Source organism: Tympanuchus pallidicinctus, unplaced genomic scaffold, assembly GCF_026119805.1.
Source record: "Tympanuchus pallidicinctus isolate F22 unplaced genomic scaffold, pur_lepc_1.0 scaffold28, whole genome shotgun sequence".
NCBI classification, from domain to species: domain Eukaryota; kingdom Metazoa; phylum Chordata; class Aves; order Galliformes; family Phasianidae; genus Tympanuchus; species Tympanuchus pallidicinctus.
In genome coordinates, this window is record NW_026294745.1 from 7,218,351 (window position 1) to 7,244,294 (window position 25,944).

Sequence of the window (25,944 nt, forward strand, 5' to 3'; positions counted from 1 at the left end):
TTACCTACTTTATCAGCCATCATTGTCAGGAAAGCTTCAAACACCTTATCAGCAACAGCTATTACACACTGCATCATTCCTGAAGAATTGAGAGAAGTTACAGGTTTGATAAGAACTGAGTTTTCATTATGCTTAACAGTTAAAAAGCATTCGTGTTTACCAAGCCAGTATTTCAAAAGTGTTTACCAAGTCAGCAGTTTCAGAACTAAGACAATATTTGGCAAGGACAAAACAACAAGCAATCTTGTGAATGATATTCCTTTTTTGTTTTAATTGCTGGATTTGGTTTAATTTTGCACGCCTATAGATAACTTCCATGCATCTCAACTTAGTAAACTTACCAGATTTGTCTTTTTGAATTGCTTTATCCTCAAAATAGCAAAACATGACTTGGAAGCGATCTTGATCAGTTGAACGCAGTACCCTAGGAGAGGAAGAGTTTTGCATGCTTTTTCTCCTCTTTTATTTAAACATCATCAACACAAAACGACATACTCTAACAATACATTATGTTACCACATAATCATAGTAATGATTCATTCCATTGTAACTTTAAGTTTCTAATAAATGCGATACTTCCATTTGTTTCTACATTCAACTAAGTGGACCCTAATGTTAGTGGAAAAAAAAAAAAAAGTCTGCCATCAAGAGAACAACTTCCACACCTTAGAAATAGGAAACCTGAGGATAATGCACTTACAAAAGCATCGCAAACAAACAAATCCAAAAAATATACTATCTTTAACATTTCTATAGGTCTTGTCTGTGTTGAATTTGTATAATGGAAATATCACTTAGCAAAAAAAAAAAACAAAACAAAACGTTTCTAAAAATACAGCCAATATGTTTTTGATAAAAACCGTATGTATTGTCAGCTATTGTCAAAGTAAAAATAGGATGGGGAAGTTTTTACCTACTTTCCTTACTACTAGACTTTCACTTCAGCTTTCAGCTACACAATGTTTTGCATAGCAGCAATGAATATATGTCTACAGAAATAAAATACATGAATTCAGCAAGTCACATTAGTACAAGCTAACACACACTACTGAGGCAAAAAAAAAAAAACACTCACTACAAAAAAAAAAAAAACCAACAAAACACATTTTCACAGCATCTACATTACATTAATCTCACAGAATAGACTATTTTTCAGATATTTTAATCCTTCTGCAATGCAAGGATGGGACTCCGTGCAGGAGATACGTTATATTTGTAAGATGTTCCCACGAAGAATCCTGTTGTCCATCTTCTGTTAATTCCTATACAGAGGAGCTCTCATTTTTGTGGCTCTGCTATGTTATCGCATCCTTTTACCTACCATGATTTCTGTACAGATGAATTCTTAGTCTCAGAATGTTCAGTGCAGATATTTTGATTCAATTTACTGATTCTCATTTACCACAGTGTCTGGCAAATCTGACTTAAACATAAATTAAAAAAAAAAAATCATCAGAAGAACGGTACATATGTATATACCTCATGTACTCCAGACGGTAAACAGAAAGGAGATAAGTAGACATGGCAAAGTCCAACTTATTGATCAAAGCTGACACTTCTGGAGGAGGATCCAAGAGATTTATTATGGTACTCCGCAGTTCGTTTAATTCAGCCTAGAGATGAATACATGCAGTTATGTGAAGTGGGAGGGCTATATTAGTTTGTGTTCTGAAAATATTCACTTTTAGCTATTAGTCTTCTTACTTTTTAATGTTCACAAATAATATGCCAGGATACCTCTGTATGCAGACTAGGACCGGCATGCTCTAACACAGCAAGTCAGATTCCTAGTATGCAGAACTAAGCAGAATTTGGAGTCAAGCTCCTTGCTAAAATGACTACTAGTTCCCATGCAATTAGACCATGAAGAAATACAATACCTCTAATTAGCGTAATGTAATTTTGATCAATACTGATATTGTTCAGCTTCTGAAACTTCATGGAACCACTGCTTTGATGTTACAGAATTAGGTATATATGCACATGCTGACTTCTGTATTGTTCGGGAGCCAGAGATTTCTTATATGCTGCTGCAAATCAATTCGTCACACACTGCTACCATAAATGGCCCTAACATAAACATATACCCTGCAAACACTAAAGAGAGTATACTAGTACCACGCCAGAGAATAAAAGAAAGTTCAACTAAAATGCATTTCTTTGAACAAGGAGAAAAAATGAATGTGTTGTTTTCTTCCAAAGCTGTTGCTTTTTATTTTCTCCCTACAGTTCAAGTGTTGTCTCCATCTGATACAGAATGGGTGAAACTATCTACTAAAAGGCTTCCGTCTCTGCAAAGACTTGATTTCTACAGCTAATGAAAATAGTATAGCTGCCAGCCTAAAAAAATATATGAACATACAGTAAAAGAATCTAAAACATTTCTATATACTGCTGTCAAAAGAGCTGTGTAAACAAGGCATTTTTGCTAAGAGGAGGCAGGTTAAATGCATACTCCGCCTTTGAAATACATGGTAATTCTTGGTTAATAAATCAATATAAATGCAATAGAAGAAACCAATACTTACAGAAGTCACAGTATCATTCTTCATGGCAGAATTGTACTGAAGAACAGATCTGAGTGGTTCTTTGCTAGGAAATGTGAGTAATGGAGACTTGGTGGCAATTTCACATACACCCTCATACCATTCCTCTGGCCAGAGACCTGAAACACAAAAAATGAAAAGTGGAACAAGGGAGAAAAACAGAATTAATACTCCCTAGGTTAATGAGCATTACCAAGCTCTACACTATTCCTCGAATGAATTTTTTATGCTCTTCAACACAAACACAGTGGTTCATGTTTCCAAGTATAACACACATTTAAGTGATCCCAAGTGAAACTTCGAAAGGCATAGTAAGTTTCTACTTCTTTTCCCTTTGTACCCCATACATACCATACCCCATTTTCCACTTCAGGAACTTGGTGGTCAACATTAATACTTAAGTTACAGATAATTGCTGTATTAGCTTAAAAAAAAAAAAAAAAAGTCAGGTTCAAGGACAAGTTGTACTGTGTTGAATCTCACAGCTAAACAGAACAGTTTTCATCTGCTTATCAGAAGTTTAAATACAAGCAGCAATGTTTTTCTCTTCAAATTTACATTACCTGATCCTTCCACAGCAAATCCCATGAGCACTGAATACAACCAGAAGTCACGGAACAGCTTTTGCAATCTGGGCTTGGCTTCCTTAATGGGTGGCAAGCGTCGAGTGAGCTAACAGAGAGCAAAATAAAATAAAATCAGGAAATGGTGGCAATTACAGGAACCTAATTCCATATGAAGAAATCAACTTCTGCACTTCCATTTACTATGATTTACAAAGGGAATTTTTTTGTCACCCAAAGAAACTAATATAATATTACTAACGTTATACTGAATCACAGAATGGCCAGGGTTGGAAGGGACCTCAAGGATCATGAATCTCCAACACCCCTGCCACATGTAGGGCCACCAATCTCCATGTTTAATGCTAAACCAGGCTGCCCAGGGCCACATCCAACCTGGCCTTGAACACCTCCAAGGACGGGGCATCCACAAGCTCTCTGGGCAGCCTGTTCCAGTACTTCACCTCTCTGGGTAAAGAATTTCCCCCTGAGGTCCGACCTAAATCTCCCCTCATCCTACACATATCAACCCTTTCAAAGAGTTGATTCCCCTCTCCTCTGTAGGCTCTCTTTAGGTATTGAAAGGCTGCAATGAGGTCACCCCACAGCCTTCTTTTCTCCAAGAGATGCTGGTCTTTCTGCTATTATGCATTCTTAATCACCAGCTCTCTTCAGCCCTCTGCCACTGTTGCAGCTTAGAGATAGCTGTCCCTATCATGTCCCCTTCTGTTTCATTCTAGGCAAGCTTTACAGAGAATCCTAAAGAAGGGAGAGGCCTTTCAAAATTTGCTGGGGATTTGGGCTGGTTCTCTGGTGCAGCGGAGATGGACAGTTTTGTGGAATTAGTCTTCAGCTGCTTTCTGAGGAAAATGAATGTAAGACAATCATAGATCTGTAGCATGTTACTTTTCTGGATTCTCTTCCCTCATTATATCGCATCCTGATTACCCACTGGTCTGCAGATCTGCACCCAGACCCTTAGAACATGCATTATTTTCACATATTACCATTCTCTTTTTACTCCTGTATTGCATGGTTCTGGTAATTTCCTGCTTGTTATATTCCTACACTTCTTAACCATTAAGGCATAGGATATTAATTCATTCATTCAAGTAATTATTGGGCATTTTTTTTTTAGCTAGTTGTTCACTCTTTAGCAGACAACTAAACTGTGTTCTATTCTGAAAATTTTCTTGGCTGCTACAGAATTGGAAGTCATAGGAAAAAGTCTTTCCTTCTCACTTGGAGCGTGGCCTGACAGAAAAGGAAAATCACTTCAGCTGTAGAAAGACTACCACAGCAGAATTCATGTGAGGGCAATGTGAACATGCTGCTTTATTTACAAATGAAAAAAACTATTTTTTTTTTTAGAATAGCACAAAATCAAAATGCTGAAACTAAATTTCTGTGGTTTCACACAGGAATACCATCATACTGATACAGTAATCCAAAAAGAATACCTTATATTAGTATGCATCAACTGTAGAGAGGAAGAGACCACACGGTCTTTCAAACCGTGAGCTCAAGACAGCACTTTAAGCTTTGTTTTAGCACAGAGGAACTCAAAATCAAAATATTAGTCAAGCATACTTCTGGTTGCCATTGTTTATTGGATTTGTGGAAATACACTGAGGCTCCAGCTGGGGATCTTTTATTGTTTTCGCCCACACACATAATGACATCAGTCCTGGAGAATTTACTATCTAAATAAGCAAGTAAAGGAACACCATTTTCAACACATCTATTCAAGCTGTCTGATAGCCTTTTCACAGACAACGGAGCAGTTTATACTCTCAAACAACAAAATGATGTGGAATTCTTACAAATTCACATAGAAACCTGACAGTCTTTTACCCTAAAATTGTTAGCAGCACAGAAAATGTTAAAAAAAAAAAAAAAAAAAAATGAAAGGAAATCTTCACTAAACTGTGAACTTTACCTAATATGACCAGATATTATTACTGTAGACTTCATTTTCAGAATTGTATTTAATCTATCCTGAAGAGATCTTTTTCTTAACTGTAAAATAATTCTGTTGTGGTATGAAAACAGACAGGACTTCAGTAAAACCTTACATAAAGCTAACTCGGGACATATTTATAGATCATAAGGCAGTCTGCCATTAAAACAAATAACAGAAAATTCCTATACTGCAGTAAAATTAACCTGAGTCCTAGCTGGTGAACAGCACTGCTGAGTTGACAGCAAATGTCTATCACTGTGCCTCTGGTGCAGAAGTAGCCTCACAGATCCAGTAGCCTCAACCACATTTGAGGTGACGTTCAACTAATAATATAACCTCATCTTAGCACAAAACAGCAGTGACATGGTTTCTACCAGTCTTAAACTGCCAAGTTTACATGCATGCTTGACTGTGAAACTTTACATACACGCCAATTTTTACTCAAAGATTTTCCTCAAACATGAGCCTGCAAAGCCATAAAAGTAGTTCAACAAACAACAAACAAAGCAATCCAGCAGAGATCACTAGGCAAGGGAAGGATTTTGGCTGACGAAGTAAGTTTAGCAGTGTTTGATTTAGAAAATGTTTACTTTGGGAGATATACAGAAAACTAGCACCAAAGTTCAGATTTAAAACTTGCCATTCCCCTCACTTGAGCTGCTCAACACATCTTTTCCATACTGTGACTTAAAGGTAAGCCTCATTCACATCATCTGTTATTTTACGTAGATCTGAATCAAATGCACGTATATTGCAGAGTAGAGGAATGCTCTGTATAGGTGGAGGTGAGCACTGATTAAACATTAGTGAAGATGAGAATATAAAGTTGGGAACTGCTGACAGCAAACTCTTACACAGCAAAAGCAGAAAATATTTTTCAGTAGTTACCGGACAAAGAATGTCAGCCTAGAGAGAAAAAAAATAATCTTTTTCTCTTCTGGGGGTGGGGGAAATAAACAAGAAAGATGAATTTATGATTTTATCAAGTTCTTTAATCACAATGTAAATCTTCTAGTGATCCTTCATCATTGTAAGAACAATTCATTTTCTATATTGGTTAATCATCCTGTTTTTAGATTTCAAGCTAATTACTTTCAGGAGAGAGTTCAAAAAATTAAGTCTTAGCTTAGTAACTTCAGTCCTGTTATGAGCCTGAAAAGTGCTGCAAGCAATGGTTTACAAATTTGTGCATCTATGTATTTTACTTCTACAGCTCCTTGGTCTATTTGCTAATTTGCAAAACATTTTAAATCAACCTCTTAGTAAAACTTTACTCTTGTCGTATTCAACTTTTTTTCCTACACTATAAATCTCTGTGATTATTTTCCTTTACTCAAAGCAAGTGCTATGAAGTGAAACTGATTTTATAAAGTCACCAAATAACTTTCTAAACAATCATTGTAAAAAAAAATAAATTAAAAAAAAATCAAGACCTTGGCATTCAGACACCCATTTTACATTGTCACCTGACACAATTATCAAATGTTCATGTATTGGTCTTGGACTACTGCAAGAAGAAATTAAACTTTTTCATACCTTTTTAAGATCACTTAACTACCGCAAGTCAGAATTATGGAGAAAAGTCAGACCTACTTCTTGTCAAATGAGTAAGGTTGATGGATTTACTTCAAACTACGTATCTAGAATTAGCTCTTGATTTTGAAGTCATGACCCCCCCCCCCCCCCCCCAAAAAAAAAAAAAAAAAAAAAAGCAGCAGTGCTCTGCTTAAGAGACAAACGAGATGAAACTCCTTTTTGGAAAAAAACAAAAACAAAAACAGGTTCTGCTTAAATATATTCATAGATACACTAAGTGAACTTAGAAATCTATCATCAGGATAACACTAAGACCGGAAGAACGGTTGCAAACAGGAACTTATAGGATTTCACATCATGAAGAAAATAGACAACACTACATACTGTGCGGTGCTACATAAAAGTAAGTTGAAACTAAATACAACTAAATAAGAAACAGAATCAAGAATCCAAACAGGAGAGGCAGATAGTTGTACCACAGTTGCAAAAAGTGAGCACGCCCATGGCATAACACACAAGGCAACAAACAGGCCAGCATGAACATTTAAGCATTTTACACACTGCAGCCCCACTAACAGCATGCAGTGCAGATAAACGTCTTTTGGTGAACTCCTTCAGTGGACCCCAGTCCCTCCTCCTACTAACCTCAGATCATTCAACTTCTCTTCAACTCATATTTTTAATGATGAAGTTAGTAAACTTTAAGCAATTGTATTTTACACATAAATAGATCAGTGTATTTCAGGCAATGAATTTGTTATCACTGAGATATGTCAATAACTACTACTTAAGCAGGAGGAGTTCAACAAATTATCTAGCAGGATGGAGACATTATGTAAGCAAAAATGATTGCCAGTAAAACAGATTTATCTATCTACCTAAGACAGATAAATACTGTTGAATACACCAACTACAGACTTTGTGGAATGACAGAATCTATTGAAGACCTAAAATTCTGGAACACACAATTAAAATCCAATTACCCTCTTTCAACTTTGTTGTCTTCCAGGTTTTCAGAATGAAGTTCCTACTTCATTTGTTTGCTTTTGCTGTCATCATAACCTCCACATTTTGTGGAATCAAGGACTTTGGTGACCATTTTGAAAGCCTCAAAGATGCACATACACATGCAAATGGAACCTATGATATGCCAGACCTACCACTGGAGTTCCACAGAGAAAACACAATCACCAATGACTTGATTCCTGAAGAGGAGGAGGAAGAGGACTATCTAGATCTTGACAAGATATTGGGTGAAGACGACTACAGTGACATTATTGATGCTGCTCCACATATAGTTTCTGAAATTCAGCAAGGAAATATTCTGGAACTTTTCCAAGGCAAAACCAGAATCCAGCGTCTTAATATCCTCAATGCGAACTTTGGCTTCAACCTTTATCGGAGTGTAGCAGACAAAGCCAACTCCTCAGACAATATTCTCATGGCTCCTGTTGGTATTTCCACTGCAATGGCTATGATTTCCCTGGGTCTGAAGGGTCAAACTCAGCAGGAAGTATTATCTGTTCTCGGTTTTGAAGACTTCATTAATGCCAGCACCAAATATGAGCTCATGACAGTCCATAACCTCTTTCGGAAACTCACTCATCGGCTTTTCAGGCGCAATTTTGGTTATACTCTGAGGTCTGTCAACGATCTTTATATTCGTAAGGACTTTTCCATTCAGAATGATTTCAGAAACAATATGAAAACATACTACTTCGCTGATGCCCAACCAGCTGATTTTTCAGATCCTAACTTCATAACCAAAACCAACGAACGCATCTTGAAGTTGACCAAAGGATTAATAAAGGAAGCTCTTGTGAATGTAAACCCCACAACGCTTATGATGATTCTTAACTGTCTTTACTTCAAAGGTAAGTAACCCCAGACTAAACTTAAATAGATTCTGTAGCTCAAAATAGACAAATTCTGATTCTGAAACTGATTCTCTCATCAAGAACACTCGCTATTATTAACCCCTCAGCTTGCATGTCTTCGTAGCACATCGATGTTCTAGTTACACCTTGAAATCAATGCATACTGTAGTAGAACAGCAAGAACATGTTATAGACAAATGCTTATAGTCCAAAAGCAAGACTAAAAAAAAAAAACAACACATGAATGCAGAATAGCCTCAAAAAGCATGGACTCCGTATGAAAAGCATGAATCTTGGGTGATGAGGAAGTACTTACATGCAAGTTACTAGTCAGATTCAGTCCCATTTCAGGTTATCGACTTCACTAAAATTGCAGAGGTTGATTCCAGTTAAAACGTTTAACATTCCTGAAGTACTATGGATTCAAAGGAATGACGATAAAGACCTTCTAGCTTAAAGTACATTTTTTATGTGATCAGAGTGTGATCCTTGTCAATGAGTCTATCCATAGAGCTAAAAACAATAATCAAAATATTGTTCTAAAATTAAAAAAGAAGACATTCACTACTTGGAGTGTTTCAGAAATTCAGCATGGCCTGTCTGCTGCTATGAGCTCCTATATGCTTCACTATAGACTGAACAATCAGAAATAAATATATATACACACAATATTCTCTTAATATTAACTCTTATTTTCAATTTCTTTACTCTTCAGTTTAGAGTCCCTAGTAAGATTTTCAACTTTGGCTATTTGCCTAAGGTTGAAAGTTCACTATGTTTACTTTTTTTCTAGTTAAAAAAAAAAAAAAAGAACAATATTAAACGAGAAAAAAAAAAAAAAAAAGCAGGAGGTGCAAGCAAAAGAGGAACTGAGGAAAACGTCAAAACCTGTTACTGACTGTGTAAGATGAAATCACATAAAAGCAAAGTAACGCATCAGGAGGGAAAGAGAGATTACCACAAATAGCAAATACCACAGATAGCAAAGTTTGAGTACAACATACTGCTTTCTATAAAGGAGTTTCCTTTTCTCATTATATCCCTGCTTCCTGAAAACACATACTCAGGGTCTCACTTCACTCTGCATTCTTAGCATTTGATTTTCCAACAGTGTTCCTCCAGCTTTACACAATGTATCTTTTTCTTTCGTTTGTAAGGCATTATTTCCTTGAATAATGTTGCTTTTCTCTTTAAAAGATCTGGAGCTCTCAATAAGCATAAGATCCAAATAATCCCCTATTTCAAAGTACCTTCAAAGTACCATCCAAAACAAAAATATTTGTATCTTTAAGTACATATCTAACGATAATGTCTTGCCATAACGAAGGTGTTGATTTACTATCCATTAGACTACACAGAAAAAAAATAAATAAACAAAAAGGATTATACAATGTGAAACAGATGCATTATTTTTCATGATGTGGTCACATCTAAAATATCTTGTTTTAAAATATGTACTCTGAAATCACTAAGTGCTTGCACTATCCCAAAAAAACAAAGACACCAACAGAAGTTAAATAGCTTTAACACTGGAACTCCTGAGCCATCAATATCAAAAAGACTCCTGTTTTTTTTTTGTTTTGGGGTTTTTTTTGGTTGTTTTTTTTTGTTTGTTTGTTTGTTTGTTTTGTTTTTTTTTTCCCAGTCCTGTTAGTTTGAATTACCACTGTACCTGCTGCTGAAGATTGTAAATTTCTAACTCATAAAACCAAAACCAATCAATTCCGTATCGAGATGCGTCATTCCTTTATCTTACAGTAACTGGCTCCTGGTACAGACTCCTGGTAATTCCATTTCAAGTGAAATAACTTTTCAGAAGCAGGTTCTGCTCCTTGTGTACCCAGTGTGTTTAATAGCTCGTTGAGAAATACGACGTTTTGTCCACATCTTTCAAATTACAACATTTACACTATTTGTATCACTGCAGACAAGCTGTGTTTAGCCTTCAAAGCCAAGAAACCTTTGAGTATTCTCATGTACGCAGAGAGGCTCAGTACAAGAGTCACTGAGCAACAGCATAGCTCCAGATACCAAGAAGTCTTAAGTTTCTCCTACGCAAAATCCATCAACAACTAACTGGAAGCTATTCAGTCTTGGTTATAAAGTTTTATCTTGAGTAGGTATCCAGCATACATTTGAGACCTATTCTCCATACTACCTACCAAAAAGTCAGTCAGTTATTTTAGCCACGGTACACCACAGCAGCTTTTGATGACTGAAAAATTTAACAGGTTCAAAATTGCTTCTCTGATACTCTAGTCATGAATACAAGACAAAAGCTTACCACTGAAGACAACTGATTGACTCTACCACCTAGATGGAATCCAAAACATCATCCTGGGAAGACTTTAAACAGTCAAGAAAGTCAGCACAGTGCCAACTGGTTTCTGCTAAACCCAGACCACATGCTTCCTACTGGAGAAACAGTACTTTATACCAAGACAAATGCACTTGCCAATGTGAATCCAAGAGGAAGTTTTCAGCTCCCCTCTTTTACTAAGAAGAGCTGATAGACTGCTCTTACCCCTTAAGAGACAGAGCTGCTGAAGCTCCCACAGCCCACAATGGCTTGGAGTCATTACCTAGCTTGAGTCCCATGCCTGTGAATTCTGCTCCTTGAAGAAATCCAGATGGTGCTTCCACCTGACAGCTGAGGCAATTTGCTTGGGAATAGCATAATCTATTTTATATATCCCTTCAGAATAACTACAGTCTGATGATCACTTTGATTGCTCCTAACACATCAAGAAAACATCAGAATGGAAGTCAAGGCTTTTTGTTACCACACAGTCAATTTAAAAGTCAAATTAAGGGGCTCAGAATCATTAACTTTAATCTAACGTTTCAAAGTAGACATAAAGTTTGTAGTCTATCCACACATTTGCAGTCATGCTCCCCATATACTTGCTTGCGAATGACAACCTAAAATCTAAAACTTCAACAGGAAGTACCAGTAGCCCAATCTCCACTACAAAATTCTAGCTTTGTCTGCCTATTAAGAATGTTTTCCACAGAGCTACAGCTCTAAAGAGAATAAAGTAGTACCGCTTAAAAAACTGCTGGCTTTTTTTTGTTTGTGTGTCTGGTTGGTTTTGTTCCTTTGTTTTTCTTTTCTTTTTAAGCACAATCAATAAATATTTTGGATACCAAATAAATCTTTACACAGCTTCACCATCAGGGTTTGAATCATGTTTTCCCAACTGCAAAATGTGCTGAATTGCATTCTTTGGGAATAAATTAGACGACCAACAAGCTTGTTGAAATCGAATCAAAATGGATCATACAATTAACTAGTAAACACCCAAACTGTTCAGAATGTCTTAAGATGGTACACTCATTGACTTAGATGATTAAATCAAGATAATGCCTTCAGCATAATATCCTTGAACTATTATGCAAAATGAGAACAGCTTTACATAGCTTGATGCATCAATAACATGCCTGATGCAGTCTACTTCATACTCGATTCAAATATCAGATCTCAAAAAAAAATACAACCGTACTGTTAGGTGAAAGCCCTGTCAAGTGGTTTACATATATTTATATTTTTTAATTTCTAGATTCCTTATGGAAAAAAAAAAAAAAGAGCACATGAAGCCATTTCACATACCCAATTTGTGTTTTACTTCTGTAATTCAGAAAATTAAGATCAGACAAATATTTAAGCTGGAAAAAAAGACAAATATTAAAGTTGCTTTAAAACTTGTGTCCTGATTCTGGCTTAATTAAAATTAACATTCATCTACAGCAAGTTCTAATTCACATGAATGAAAGTATAATGTATACTGTTACTCTGGAAATATTTTTCTAAATAAGTATATTTGCTTATTTTGTTATTTGTCTTCTGCATTACCAGGAACGTGGGAGAATAAGTTTCCAGTGGAAATGACAACCAAGAGAAGTTTTCGACTGAATGAAAAGCAAACAATAAAAGTTCCTATGATGCAGACTAAAGGGAACTTCCTAGCTGCTGCAGACCCTGATCTGGACTGTGGAGTGATCCAGCTCCCATTTGTGGGGAACATCAGTATGCTGATTGTACTTCCACACAAGCTCTCTGGCATGAAAGCACTAGAAAAGCAAATAACCCCTCAGGTGGTGGAAAAATGGCAGAAGAGCATGACAAACAGGTATCTGCTGAAAAATACGTTTTGTTGAAGTCTTAAATACTTTCCTGGTCATACTGGCAAGGTAAAATAGGCAGCCTAGAACATAACATTTTGACTTAAGCTGAATGCTTTAAGCTTAATACAATCTATACAGAAGCTACAAATCGCCAGCTTAGAACCCCAGAAAATTTCGCAGTTCCTTACAAGCATACCCAATCACTCATCAAAATGCCCAGACCCTACATACTACACACAACCAAAGCAAAGCATTGTATTATGTCAAACTAACAGTATGTTAATTAATTATAAAGAACATAGCTTAAAAATTAATAATGCCTGATTTGTAAAAGCAAAAGTACGGAACAAGTTCTTGTGTTATTTGCACCTTAAATTTAAAACAAATGCATAGCAAAGAAATTATGCAAATTCACATCTTCAACAATTTTTTTGCATTCTCTTTCTACTAGAACCAGAGAAGTAATTCTGCCTAAATTTAAGCTGGAGAAGAACTACAACTTGATTGGTTTTCTAAGATCCATGGGAATAGAAGAACTGTTCAGTGAAAAAGGCAACTACTGTGGTGTATCAAAAGAGAAAGTCTCCATTGACAGAGTATTTATAACTCTCCTTCTCTTCATCTCCTTTCTGATTAAGCAATATAATCTGAAAACAAAGCACTATAGTAATAACTCACAGTTTAAGCATCCAAAATATTGTTTTACATAGTCTTTCTTGGAAGATAGAGGGGGGGGTTGTGGGTTTCTCTACACATCCTCTTTTTTTTTTTTTTTCCTTTTAAAAGAAATATGTTCTATTAGATGTCAAATCTACTAGAAGTATTGTGGTTGATCAGTCAGTCAGTAACAGAGCTACTCAGAAACCAAGCCCAAATGATTGCTGCCCCACAGGATCTACCAGCAGGAGCATCACAAGGCAGCCACGTGCAAGTCACAGCTTTGCTGGGGGAAATGGCCTTGAGCGCATCATTTGTGTATACTAAGACCCTCCTTTTTTATTTTATTTTTCACAGTTCAATCATCAAGGCACAATTACTGTGAATGAGGAAGGCACAGAAGCTGGAGCAATAACCAACGTCGGATTCATGCCTCTTTCTACTCAGATTCGCTTTATTGTCGACCGCCCCTTTTTGTTTTTGATCTATGAACACCGTACCAGTTGCCTTCTGTTCTTGGGTAGAGTTGTCAACCCTGCCAAGCCATAGAGCACAGAGCAACACCAAAACGCTATCATACACAGGCTGTATAATTACACATTAATATATCATAGAAGTATCACAAAAGGCAATTTTCTTATCATATTAGTTAATACAAAAGCCCCGGTATAAAAAAAAATATATATATATATAATATAGATAGCATCTATTAATAGTTCTACGTGAATGGACTCAATAGTAGATGATTTGTCTGCAGTGTGAAGTATCAATACAAGTATATTAAGAAATATCTCAAAGTAACTTTGTGTTTTATTTACTTCACTTTATAAAATGTAATCAATAAAATATGAAGACTATCTGGATTCTTGAAGTTCAGATCTTAAAGTTTTATTGCTGGTGAACCTATTCATAATAAATAGGAAAAAGAAAATCCTAAGTACCTGACTGGCATTAGAAATCTACATCTCTCCTGGATACTTTTACATACTCTAATAACAGTAGGTGGCCAGCATTCTTGCTTTTGCTTGCACTGTTTAACATTCAGCAGACCATGCCATCAATCATGAGCTTTACTGATCAGCAGAACAAAAGTGTCCTGGTGGAACGAAATCCTAACGGATCCACTACCTTCCCCCAGTCTGACTTTGTTGGTTTCAACACAGTTCTCTAATCTCCACCCATATAAACAATTTCAGAATTAGGGCAAGCAGATAATTCCTTAGAATACCTTATGCATTGTGAGCAGCTAGCAAAATGCTCTTTTTTTCAGCTCAGTATCACCTAACTGTCTCTACAAAAAGTGATTTATATCAAAAACAATGTTTGTTAAAAATTCAAATGCACTTTCCATGCTTAATTCAACAGACAAAACCTTTCCAGTCATGCACTAAGACTGTAAACAAGCTCGCTTCACATCTGAAAAACTGAAGATTTGCCTGCACTCTGTAGAATATTGCTACCAACCTGGTATCAAGAACTGACTTACACCTCACATACAAACTACTGAAGTCCCTGAACACGTCCATGTCATACACTTTCCTTCACATCTTAACATCTAAAAACATATGTCTCTCAAACCAGTGATTTTTTTTTGTTACATCTAATATCAAATATTGTGTAAATCTAAGTATGTTTGTATTTTAAGTTTCCCTCATGTTACAAAAACACAAAAAGCTACAAAAAAAAAAAAAAGCCATAAATAAACCCTTTAAACAGTTTAAGTAGTAAGGCAGCTCTTCAGAAGGTGTTTTTCAGTACTAACTTACTGATTGCATACTGTGGTAGATGAATTACAATTAATTCAATTGTAATTAATTTACAATTAATTACAAATGTCAGCAATTATTAGCTGCATACATAAAGTCATTTTTAGCAGAATAGCCAAAGAAATTAACATCAAATGAAAACCCAGCTCTTTCTATTTCTAGCTTATACTGCACTTAATGAAAAGCCAATACTGGGAACATAATTTTTAGTACTGAAGTTCCACTACACAAATTGTTGTAATTCATGTAAACATTTCATCTTTTTTAATCTACATACAAATACTAAATATTCACACCCCAAATATAACCTGTGTATCAGATTAAATGGGCTGGAGGATCCGATTTTTCCCTTTTGTCTTTGCAATCTAAGTAACCAGAATTATTCAAGGGAAAGAGGACAAGCACAAAGGCAAATGAGCTACTGTTCAAAACTCACGCTCTTCATACATTGTGCAAGAAAGTCAAATATTTGCTTCAACAACCATAAGTAACCATTAACTCTTAATACAGATTCTGGCACTCACTCTATTTAAAGGTCACATTAGTTAAGAAAAATGCAGTTTTCACTGGATATTCAGAAAAAAAATACATCATCAATAAAAATTTGAAACAATACTATTCCCATAACTTTTACACGAAGTCTTTAACAAACACTGATGTTTCTTTTTTTTGGTCTCCATTATGTAAGGCATGATCTTGCACTCTAGTCAGTGATGACACTAACATCCGCTTAACTGATAAGTCAAAAATACTACCCATTAGATTATGCATCTCAACACAAGATTGGCTACTTCATTCAAAAATTAAGCAGCTACTGAATAGTAATACAAGGCATTTATAAACACATTTCTGCAAATCTAGGATTTGGTTTGGCCAAACTAAGATTTATTTATATCTTTTGGTCTTCATTTCTTCTCTAGACACTCTTTCATTAGTTAAGTGCTGTTTATTACACTGCACACCAAATGTTACACAGAGTATAACATGGTATTATTTAGTTCACAAATCCCTCTGAATTCATTTTTAGTGATATTTTGCAATTCACAGTTAAATTATTAGCTATACTACTGCATACTGGATGCTTGCTTGTACACTAGTTCACTAGCTGTTTATCAAACCATTTGACTTTGCAATAGGTACTGATACTTGATATGAATGAGAAAAATTATTCAACTACCCAACTGGGTACTTACCACAGCAATAACAGGAATGAGCACACCAAGATTCCCTGCGCTACTGGAAGCCTGGGAAAGAAGAAGGAAATTATCATCAAAAGCCTCTGCAAAAATATTTCTAATACTTGCTAGATGACATTTCAAGCATCAAGCACTCCTACCACCTATGCAAATGAAAACATACACTAAAACATACACTGCCAGTTACAACCCTGAACCTTTCAGCTGGATGTGTATAAGGTGGCCAAGAGAGCACCTTCAAAATCCACAACACAGGGCAGAGAGCCAGAAGCCTTTTCAGTAAGATTCTTCGGGCAGCCTCCTCCTTCAGCAGCTCCTGAAGGAAATGTTTCCCCTTTCAGAGCTAAACTAAATTACAACTTCCAGAATCTAAACTTCAAAATTAGATACTACACCTTGAGCTAAGGTGGAAAATATTAATCATATCATCTTTTTTCTGCTATCCCAAAAACCACAAGAAAAATGTCCACGTTAAATCGCAGAATGAATCATAGAACGGTTTGTGTTTGAAGGGACATTTAAGATCATCTAGTTCCAACCTCCTAATACATGGGGGTTGTTCAGTGCCTCATCCAGCCTGGTCTTGAACACCTTCAGGAAGGAGGCATCCTCAACCTCTCCTGTTGCAGTGTCTCACCACCCTCACAGAAAGAATTTCATCCTAATATCTAGCCTAAGTCTCCCCTCTTCCAGCTTAAAGCCATTTCTCCTCATCTTGTTGATGCACACCCTTATAAGAAGCCCCTAACCAGCTCTCCTTCATGATCCTGCAGTACCCCTTCAGGAACTAGAAGGCTACTATAAGGTCTCCTCAGAGCCTTTTTTTTTTCCAGGCTGAAGAACCCCAGCTCTATCAGCACATCCTCATAGGTGAAGTGTTTCAGCACTCTGATCATCTTCGTGACCCTCCTCTGGACCTGCTTCAACAGCTCAATGTCCTTCTTGTGCTGGGGGCTCCAGAACTGAAGAGGGTGGGGTCTGACAGCAGCAGAGAAGAGGAGCAGAATCACCTCCCTTGACATGCTGGCCACATTTCTTAATGCAACCCAGAATAGAGTTGGCCTTCTGGGCTGCAAGCACACATTTCCAGCTCATGTTGAGTCTTTCATCAACTGAAACACCCAAATCTACTTCCTCAGGACTATTCTCAAGTCATTCTCCACCCAACCTGCATCTGCTTGGGATTGCCCCAACCCACATGCAGGACCTTGTACTTGGCCTTCTTGAACTTCATGATGCTGGCACAGGCCCACCTCTGAAGCCTGTCCAGTTTCCTCTGGATGGCATTCCTTCCCTCTAGCAAGTAGGCTGCACCGCTCAGCTTGGTGTCATTTGCAAACTTCCTGAGGATGCACTCAATCCCACAGTACATGTCATCCAGAAAGATGCACCAGTCTCAGCATCAGTTCCTGAGGAATACCACTCTACACTCTCCACCTGGACAGTGAGCCATTGATCTTAACAATCTGAGTGTGACCATGAAGCCAATTCCTTAATCCATTCATCAAATCCATTTTTCTCCAATTTGGCAATCAGGATGTCATGTGGGACAGCATCAAAACATCAAAAGCCTTGCACAAAACCAGATAGACAATGTCAGTTGCTCTTCCTTTATGCACTGACACTGCAACTCCGTTATAAAAGGCCACCATGTTTGTCAGGCATGACTTGACCTTGGTAAAGCCATATTGGTGAACCACCAATCACCTACTCTTTATTTTCCACGTGCCTTATTAGGGCCTTCAGGACAATCCACTTCATGATCTTGCCAGACACAGAAGTGAAACTGACTGGCCTCCAGCTCCGTAGGTGTTCCTTTTTTCCCTTTTGAAAATGGGTGTTTATGTTTACCCTTTTCCAATCAGTAGGAACTCCAGACTGCTATGATCTTTCAAGTATGACAGAGAGGGGCTTGGCAACTTCATCTACCACTTCCCTCAGAGCCCATGGATGTATCTAATTGTGTCCCATGGACTTGTACACCTTCCGATTCTTTAGATGGTCTTGAACCTGATCTTCACTTACAGCAGGCAGAACTTCCTTCTCCCAGCTCTTACCTGTGCTTTCTGCAGCTTGGGTGGTACAACTAGAGCCTCTGTCAGTAAAGACTGAGGCGAAGAGGTCATTGAGCACCTCAACTTTCATAGAATTAGACAACGGCCTGGTATCATGGTTTTATGATTTTTGGTCATCAGTATTCCACACCATAACATCATGTAATGCACTGGGGTGGGGTTTGATATCTGCCAAATGTTCATCCGTCGGAGAAGAACTACATTTCCCCAGGAGGCTTTGCGGTCAGCAAGGAGATATAACTCCATGCAAGGTCACCTGATCTCTCTTCTTCACCTGCTCTTTGCTGTCTGCACTTCAGTCACTCAACCAGACTGCACTTCTCACTCCAGCATTGTGGTGAGGTCTATACGATTCAAACAGACTCTCTCTCTCTCTCTCTCTCTCATTGTATTTTACTAATACTATATTTAGTAAAATCATTTGTTCCACCTCAGATTAGTGCTGTTGTTTTCAAGTATTTTGGGGTCCCCTGCTTCCCCTTTCCCAGAGGCACGGATCCGCAGATCCCTCCGCCCTGCTGGTCACGGAACTGGGCCGGACCAGCCCATAAACCGTTGACACCTGGGTTGGAAGGGACCTCAAGGATCATGAAGCTCCAACCACCTCCTGCCACATGCAGGGCCACCAACCTCCCCATTTAATACTAGACCAGGCTGCCCAAGGTCCCATCCAACCTGGCCTTGAACACCCCCAGGGATGGGCAGGATGTCAACAGCCTCTCTAAGTAGCCTGATCCATCACCTCACCACTCTCATAGTAAAGAGCTTCCCCCTGACATCCGACCTAAATCCTACCTCCTTCAATTTGTCCTGCAGTTATCTACCCTTTCAAAGAGTTAATTCGCCCTCCCGTTTGTAGGCTCCCTTTAGGTTCTGAAAGGCTGCAATGAAGTCACCCCGCAGCCTTCTCTTCTCCAGCCTGAACAAGCCCAGCTCCCTCAGCCTGTCTTCGTAGGGGAGGTGCTCCAGCCTCTCATCATCTCCGTGGCTCTCCTCTGGACCCTCTCCAACAGCTCCCTGTCTTTCTTGTCCTGGGGATTCCAGACCTGGACACAGTACTCCAGATAGGGCCTCACAAGAGCCGAGCAGAGGGGGACAATCACCTCCCTGTCGCTGCTGGCCACCCCTCTTCTGTTGGAGCCCAGGATACCATTTGCTTTCCAAGGTGCAAAAGCACACTGCTGGCTCATGTTAAGTTCTTCATCCCCCAGCACCCCCAGGTCCTTCTCTGCAGGGCTGCTCTCAAAGGCTGCTCCTATTCTGTAAGGATGCCTGGGATTCCTCCAGTCCTAGTACAAAACCTTGCACTTTGCTGTGTTGAACCTCATTAAGTTCACCCAGGCCCACCTTTTCAACCTGTTGAGGTCCCTCTGAATGGTACCCCACCCCTTCCTTCCACTGTGTCAACCGCACCACTCAGCTTGGTGTCATCAGCAAACTTGCTGAGGGTGCCTCACTCAATTCCGTCACTGATATCACTAATAAAGATTTTGAAGAGCACTGGTCCCAAGACAGACTCCTGGGAGACAATACTCATTACCAGCCTTCATCTGGACACAGAACCACTGATCACTGCCCTTTGTCTGCAGCCTTTCAAATAACTTGTTATCCACCAGGTGGTCCACCCATCAAATCCACATCTTTCCAATTTGGAGATAAGGATTTAGTGAGGGACCATGCCAAAGGCCTTGACAGGCCTTTCTCCATATCTCTTGTGACCAGGTCTCCAGTTTCCCTCCAGAAAGGGCTCACTCTGTTACCATGATATGCTTAGACTTAGAGGCCTGCATTGATGTGGAGGATCTTCGAAGGCTTAAGATGCACCTGTCATAACAATAGTAAAGGACTAACGGAATAACACAGATGACTACTTTGAGCAGAAGTGTTAGACTACGTGATTTCTTGAGGTCCTTCCAACCTGAGATTTTCTATGATCCTATGGCACTGCTAAAATTAGGAGCAGAGTTCTGCTAAATTTTGAGACACTCCAAGTAAGAAATATTCTGAGATCAGTGTTCCCAGTTTCTCTTTGAAGTTCCACCTCTGACAACTCAACACTTCAGACAGTGATACCAAGGCTAACACAAACTCAAGAGAAGCTGTACAACAGGAATTACCACTGCCTTACCTCAGATACAACATTCAGGTTAGCCAGGCATTTGGAAGACATACCAGTCTGCGCCCTAATTCCAGGATAGAAATACACTCTTAGGTTTTAGGATATGGAATTTCATGAAACCCACATGTAAAAATGCGGTTTTACTGCCTACAACTGCAAAAAAAAAAAAAAAAAAAAAAAAAATTATCTTACTTTCAGTGCTGGACCTTTTTCACTTGCTCTCTCACTAGCCCTCTTTCCTTCTAGCCCAAGCTGAACAAACAGTTCCAGCAAGTTCATCAGCAGTTCATCCACAAGGTGCTCTCCTTGAATGTTAGCAGCAATGTTAGCTAGGGCATTAATGACTGCTAAGGAACAGTGTCTGAGAAAAAAGAAAAAAGAAATTATGAACAAGCAACCCCTCAATACAGATTTCTCCGATTTCAGTCCTTTCTTTGTAATTCTGACCAGTAATTCTTTTAATTAAGCTACTACAGTCACTATTTAAACGAAAAATTATTTGTCAGCTTTGTCTGTGAATGATCTGTTGTTGTTTATGATTTTGTCACTACCAAGAAGAAATTACTTTCTTGTTACAGATATGACTATAGACAAAAAACAGCACAGTGCTGTGTTTCTGGAAAGGGAAAATAATATTCTACACATTACCAGCACGCATTTAATTCTTACCTGTATCCATGATCCTTATAATCTTTTGTGGCAGAGTAAACAACTGAACTTGCTTTAACACTGATTTGCTGAAACAGATTCCACACCTCTTGATATATGTATTGCTATAAAACAAAAAAAATACTACTCAGAGTACTTATTCAATATTATCTCTCTGCTATGATGAATGACCCTGTAAAGTACATTTTAAGTATTACAAAAGTTCTTCAAGCACCTACTTCTAACCTGAACAATAGCTTCAGCTTCTAAAGAGCAGACAGTTCAAGTGTTTTCATTAATGTTTCTCACTGCTTGGATGCTCACTTAATTGCTTTAAATGTATATATTTACAAGACTTCAAAAGCTAATCGCTGATATGAAAAATGATGATGTGCACCTGTTGGGAATGCAGACCACATTTAGAAACAACTTCTAAAAATATGGAATTTATTTTCTAAGCTTCCATAATTTCCTGTAGGGATGAATCTTGTTTACAGGCACAGCAGTCTACACATTACTATTTACCTTCTGTTTTCTGATGTCACTGAGACTAGTACTGCACAAGCATGCATAACTAAGAAAACCTTTCAAAATAATTCTTGAAGACACAGTTTCTAAAGGAAACTAAATCAAAAGGAGTATAAATCGGAACTCTTTTGGCCAGTTCTTTCCTTACATTTCCAGTGATGACCAAGCAGCCTAGCTGGTCAATGATGAGTACATCAAGATTAGAAGGTGGCTGGCAGAACTTCTGCTGTAAGATCTGTAGGATGGGTTCCATCATTTTCGGTGTGTCCCTCAGTGCCACTGCAATGTGCCCAAGAGCACGAATTGTGTGGTCAGGAATCAAATGAGCTTCCCTGTTATAAGATAAACAAAAAAAAAAAAAAACCCACCCAGTCACACATGTAGTTGTCCAGCAGTCAATAAGACCTCAAAGCAGGCTTACATTCCATGTAAGAAACAACTGGTATACTAAATTTAAGCGTCATTAAATTTTACTGTTGCCCTCTACACACCTGCCTACCCTCAACATTTAGCATTAGAGACATACACGTGCAAGTTTAAAAAAAAAAACAACACACCAGAAACCAGAACGTACAAATGCACTACACAAGAAACTGTTTTTAAACTGCTCTAGGAACAACAGAGAACGGAAGAAAATGTGACAAGCAAAGCAATAGGACAAGCTACTGTAGGACTTACCCTCACTCATCTCAGACATTTAATTCTAAAATAATGCTGCCAGCACTTATGTCTTAGAATAAGTTTCAGGCTGGTTAAGTGAAGGAAAAAACTGGTTTTATAAATAACAGCTTACTTATCACTCTCTTGCGAGATGTACAGACGGTTAGACAAACTGGCAAGAAAGGCTTCAACAATCACTGAATCTATAGTCAAGCCAGCTTTCAAGCACCTGGAATGAAAATGAATAGAAAGCATGCTAGAATAGGTAGAGGAAAAACAACAAAAAAACCAAATATTTCAGTTTGTACAATTGTACATGTGCACCAGGAATAAGGAAGAGAAGTCTATACTGAAGTCCAAGAACAAACTGTATAGAGATACTACAGATATATTCAAAAAAATGGGCGGAGCTTCTGCTACTGCTTTATGCAGCAACAAAGATGGGAACGTGTAAAAGATACATTTAGAACAGCTTAGATTTGCTTAGCACCCTTAACTCCTCATCTCTGATAGCCAACTTTTTGTCTTCCCTACAGTTCTGTGAAGCTGTCTAGAAGAAAATAACAGTCGTTAGAGGAAACAAAAACCTGGCTGAGCATCAAAATGTGAATAGCATGAGTTAGGTATGTGGGAAGCAAAACAATGAAACTAAGTGACCATTCTGAATTCAGGACGCATACAGAACCAAGGGATTGTCTAAAGAAAAAAAAGGTCATAACAAAGAAGTGTGCAGTACCTTCTAAATTGTCCCAGTACTTTTCCTGCTAGGGAAAGAGAAAATAAATTCCAAATATCATACACCTTCTCTGTTATCACACACTTCTTACCTGCAGATATTATCTATGGCAATGTCACGAAGTTGTTCATACATGGATGGCTGACTTTTCTTGCCAGGCATTACATTTAGAGTGGACTCCGAATGCTCATTGGTTACACTAATCTTGATGTCATTAGCACCTAGTCGAAGACAGTAGAGAAATCAGCACCATCCAAGATGTCCTTGCCCCATCACCCGAAACGTGAATATACAGGCAGAGCTACATCTGGCAAGGTAAGACAGGCCACTTGACAGGTCAGAGTTCAGCTGAAGAGATTTGAAACTTCATTTGCTACTTTGGCAAGCTATCACAGCATTTAATTATTCCTAAATTTAGTCGCCTTCAGTTCTCATTTTATCTGTCCTGCCTTTGCATTACAATAGTACTTTTGCATTAGCCAGTAATTTACATTGTACACTTTCTTTAGGGAAATCATAATTTCATAATACAATTAAAAAACGACAACAAGCATGCCATCAAGTATCCTCCTAACACAATGAATCCACAAATCCTCCCTACTCACTGCCTATCACCAACACTGCACAGAAAAACCTGTTGGTCATTAAGCAAAAGTTTTCTTGATAATTTTAATGCCACTTTCATGTCTTTCAAGCCTAAAGTAGGAAGATTCCACATGGCTGTCAAACCAGGAAAACAATATTTTCCATGGCAATCTGAAATCAGAAACACAGAACAAAAACAGAATGCCATATTGCTAGCCACTTTTTCCAAGATTAACTCTGAAAACAAACCTGAAAAGACTAGCATTTTTATGGATTAATAAGTCAATTCACAACACTTGCTCACTTGTGTGTTCAAGTAAGCACATTCTACCGCATACAAACGTACGACCAAAAAGTATCGAAATACAGCCAACATGCCTGCACATTCAGTTATGATTTGCCTTATGAAGTTCATATTCTTTCATCCATCTTATCTTGGTTACATGCTGTAACACTATAGTGCAAAGGAAAGTACAGCAATAATAGAAGGGTGGCAAAGTCCTAGGCTGCAGTAAGTGGGGATAAGCCCAAGTGCAGCAGCCATGGACACAGAAACAAAGATATAAAGCTGCTTACCCTTTGAAGGCCTCAGGTAGGCAGGGATCTCCAGCAAGATACCCTCATCTCCACTGCCATGACTTAAATGAGGTCTGGGAAGGGATGGATACTGGCTCCAGCCCTGCAAACCACTCACATGCACTGCATGCACCTGAGCTCCTCTGGATTGGCCCTGCCTTTCTACCAGGTGCTCCATCACTACTTCAGGCTGTGACTTAATACTTCTGCTACACACGCTAATACAAATGTAACACAACCTGCAAACTGAAAGTAACCATTCCCTGCTTATCACCACACGCTGTGTTATCACCACAGCCTACACAACAGCACAATAAGAAGTATTTCAACACACTTGTTTTTCTTGATCAGGAACACAATTCTTTAGTTAAGCTACATATAAACTGACATCACCGGTAAGTTTGTCATAAGCACACATAATACAGGGCAAACTAATGCATATTCACACTACAATGGCTAGTGATCTCACATAGTCTTATCTCAAGAACTTTTGCCCTGTTTTAACAAAGCAGATACAGTGATGCTGCTCAAAAAATAAAAATTAGTTGTACAAATACTGTTATCTCAATTGATAGATACACTTCTATCCCAATCTGCATTGCTCCTCTCTATCTCAAAAAAAAAAAAAAAAATTGCATCACCACAGAACATCTAAAAGCTTCAATAAGCCATAAAGTAGCAAAATAATAACTAGCATATCCTTTCTAACACAGCCTTTCCCTTCCCACCCCAATCAATCACCTGTGTGATACTGGCTATGATACTTGTAAAGTTTCACAAGCACTGGGGAAGGAATCACAAGGAAGTCTCTCAAAGATGGATTGACAGAATGAACCACAACAGGGAATCTCTCACATAAACGACCTAGACCCTAAAAACAAAAAAGGAAAAAAAATGAAATTATTTCAATATAGGTTTTTATTTCAACTGTAAGCTTGCAACATCAGCACAACACAAAAAAAGCTAGTTTTAAAGTATTCAATTTTTAGAAGACGACCTAGATGTTTCATAGAATGGCTTGGGTTGAGAGGGACCTCAAGGATCATCAAGCTCCAACCCTCCCGTCACACATAGGGCCACCAACCTCCAACTCTAATACTAGACCGAAAGCCTCTAATTCTTTTAAATTAAAGTGTGGTATGTCAGTCAACTCTTGCTGCCTTCTTCATAGTTAAGTTCACAGGAGGCATATGAAATGAGTTGCATATCCTAAAGATAAAGTTACTGGACAAGTTCCAACGTGTGAAGAACCCTAACAATTTCCTTAATTCTGGAAAACAACACATTTGCAAAAGTGTGTCCAACAAGATGACATGATAATCAGAATAACCAAATCTCAAAGGTCAATAATTCACCCATCCCAGATTATGTAACAACTACAACACTAACTATATCAGAAACAAGATACCAGTTAAAAACACTCAGTGTTATTCTTCAAGATTAAGTAGAGCTAAGAAGATTTTGAATGCATTTCTCTGCCGCAAATCTAGTTTCTACACCATAACTCTGAAGTCCAAATGAAAGACATAATGAAAAATAACAAACAGCAGATGTGAAACGCTTTCTAGTAACTCATAATTCCCACCCCCCCACCCCACTCCCACACAATCATATAGTAGAGTAAAATACAGTAAGGACAGACCTGCAAACAGCAAATTAGCAATGGTAAATGAGCAATGATGACTTTGCTGGAAGTTTTTGACTGCAGCTTCTCTGATAACTTGATGCACAGGTTTTCTGCACCTTAATACCAAAAATCCAACAAACATCAATAAGTTGGTTAGTCCT

At 38.1% G+C, this 25,944-nt stretch overlaps 2 protein-coding genes across 4 annotated transcripts in view; one reads left to right on the forward strand and one right to left on the reverse strand.

Moving 5' to 3' along the window:
- Window positions 1-25,944, reverse strand: part of PI4KA (phosphatidylinositol 4-kinase alpha) — a 58,947-nt gene that overhangs the window by 22,490 nt on the left and 10,513 nt on the right. For all 3 annotated transcript variants that reach the window (XR_008208630.1, XM_052690880.1, XM_052690881.1), the window contains exons 12-24: window positions 25,799-25,899; window positions 24,898-25,027; window positions 23,087-23,216; window positions 22,393-22,488; window positions 21,748-21,931; window positions 21,093-21,196; window positions 20,616-20,784; window positions 16,227-16,277; window positions 3,110-3,218; window positions 2,529-2,665; window positions 1,480-1,613; window positions 342-424; window positions 9-79 (exon numbers count right to left, since the gene is read on the reverse strand). Coding sequence is in view for 2 of the 3 variants with exons in the window: in XM_052690880.1 (XP_052546840.1) it covers window positions 9-79; window positions 342-424; window positions 1,480-1,613; window positions 2,529-2,665; window positions 3,110-3,218; window positions 16,227-16,277; window positions 20,616-20,784; window positions 21,093-21,196; window positions 21,748-21,931; window positions 22,393-22,488; window positions 23,087-23,216; window positions 24,898-25,027; window positions 25,799-25,899 (1,499 nt within the window). In the remaining variant the exon portion in view is untranslated. The remainder of the gene's footprint in view (window positions 1-8; window positions 80-341; window positions 425-1,479; window positions 1,614-2,528; window positions 2,666-3,109; window positions 3,219-16,226; window positions 16,278-20,615; window positions 20,785-21,092; window positions 21,197-21,747; window positions 21,932-22,392; window positions 22,489-23,086; window positions 23,217-24,897; window positions 25,028-25,798; window positions 25,900-25,944) is intronic.
- SERPIND1 (serpin family D member 1) lies at window positions 5,633-14,138 on the forward strand. The gene is made up of 5 exons (XM_052690882.1): window positions 5,633-5,765; window positions 7,618-8,482; window positions 12,342-12,615; window positions 13,062-13,206; window positions 13,625-14,138. The coding sequence occupies exons 2-5, from the start codon at window positions 7,627-7,629 to the stop codon at window positions 13,814-13,816; spliced, it is 1,467 nt and encodes a 488-aa protein (XP_052546842.1). The 5' UTR covers window positions 5,633-5,765; window positions 7,618-7,626; the 3' UTR covers window positions 13,817-14,138.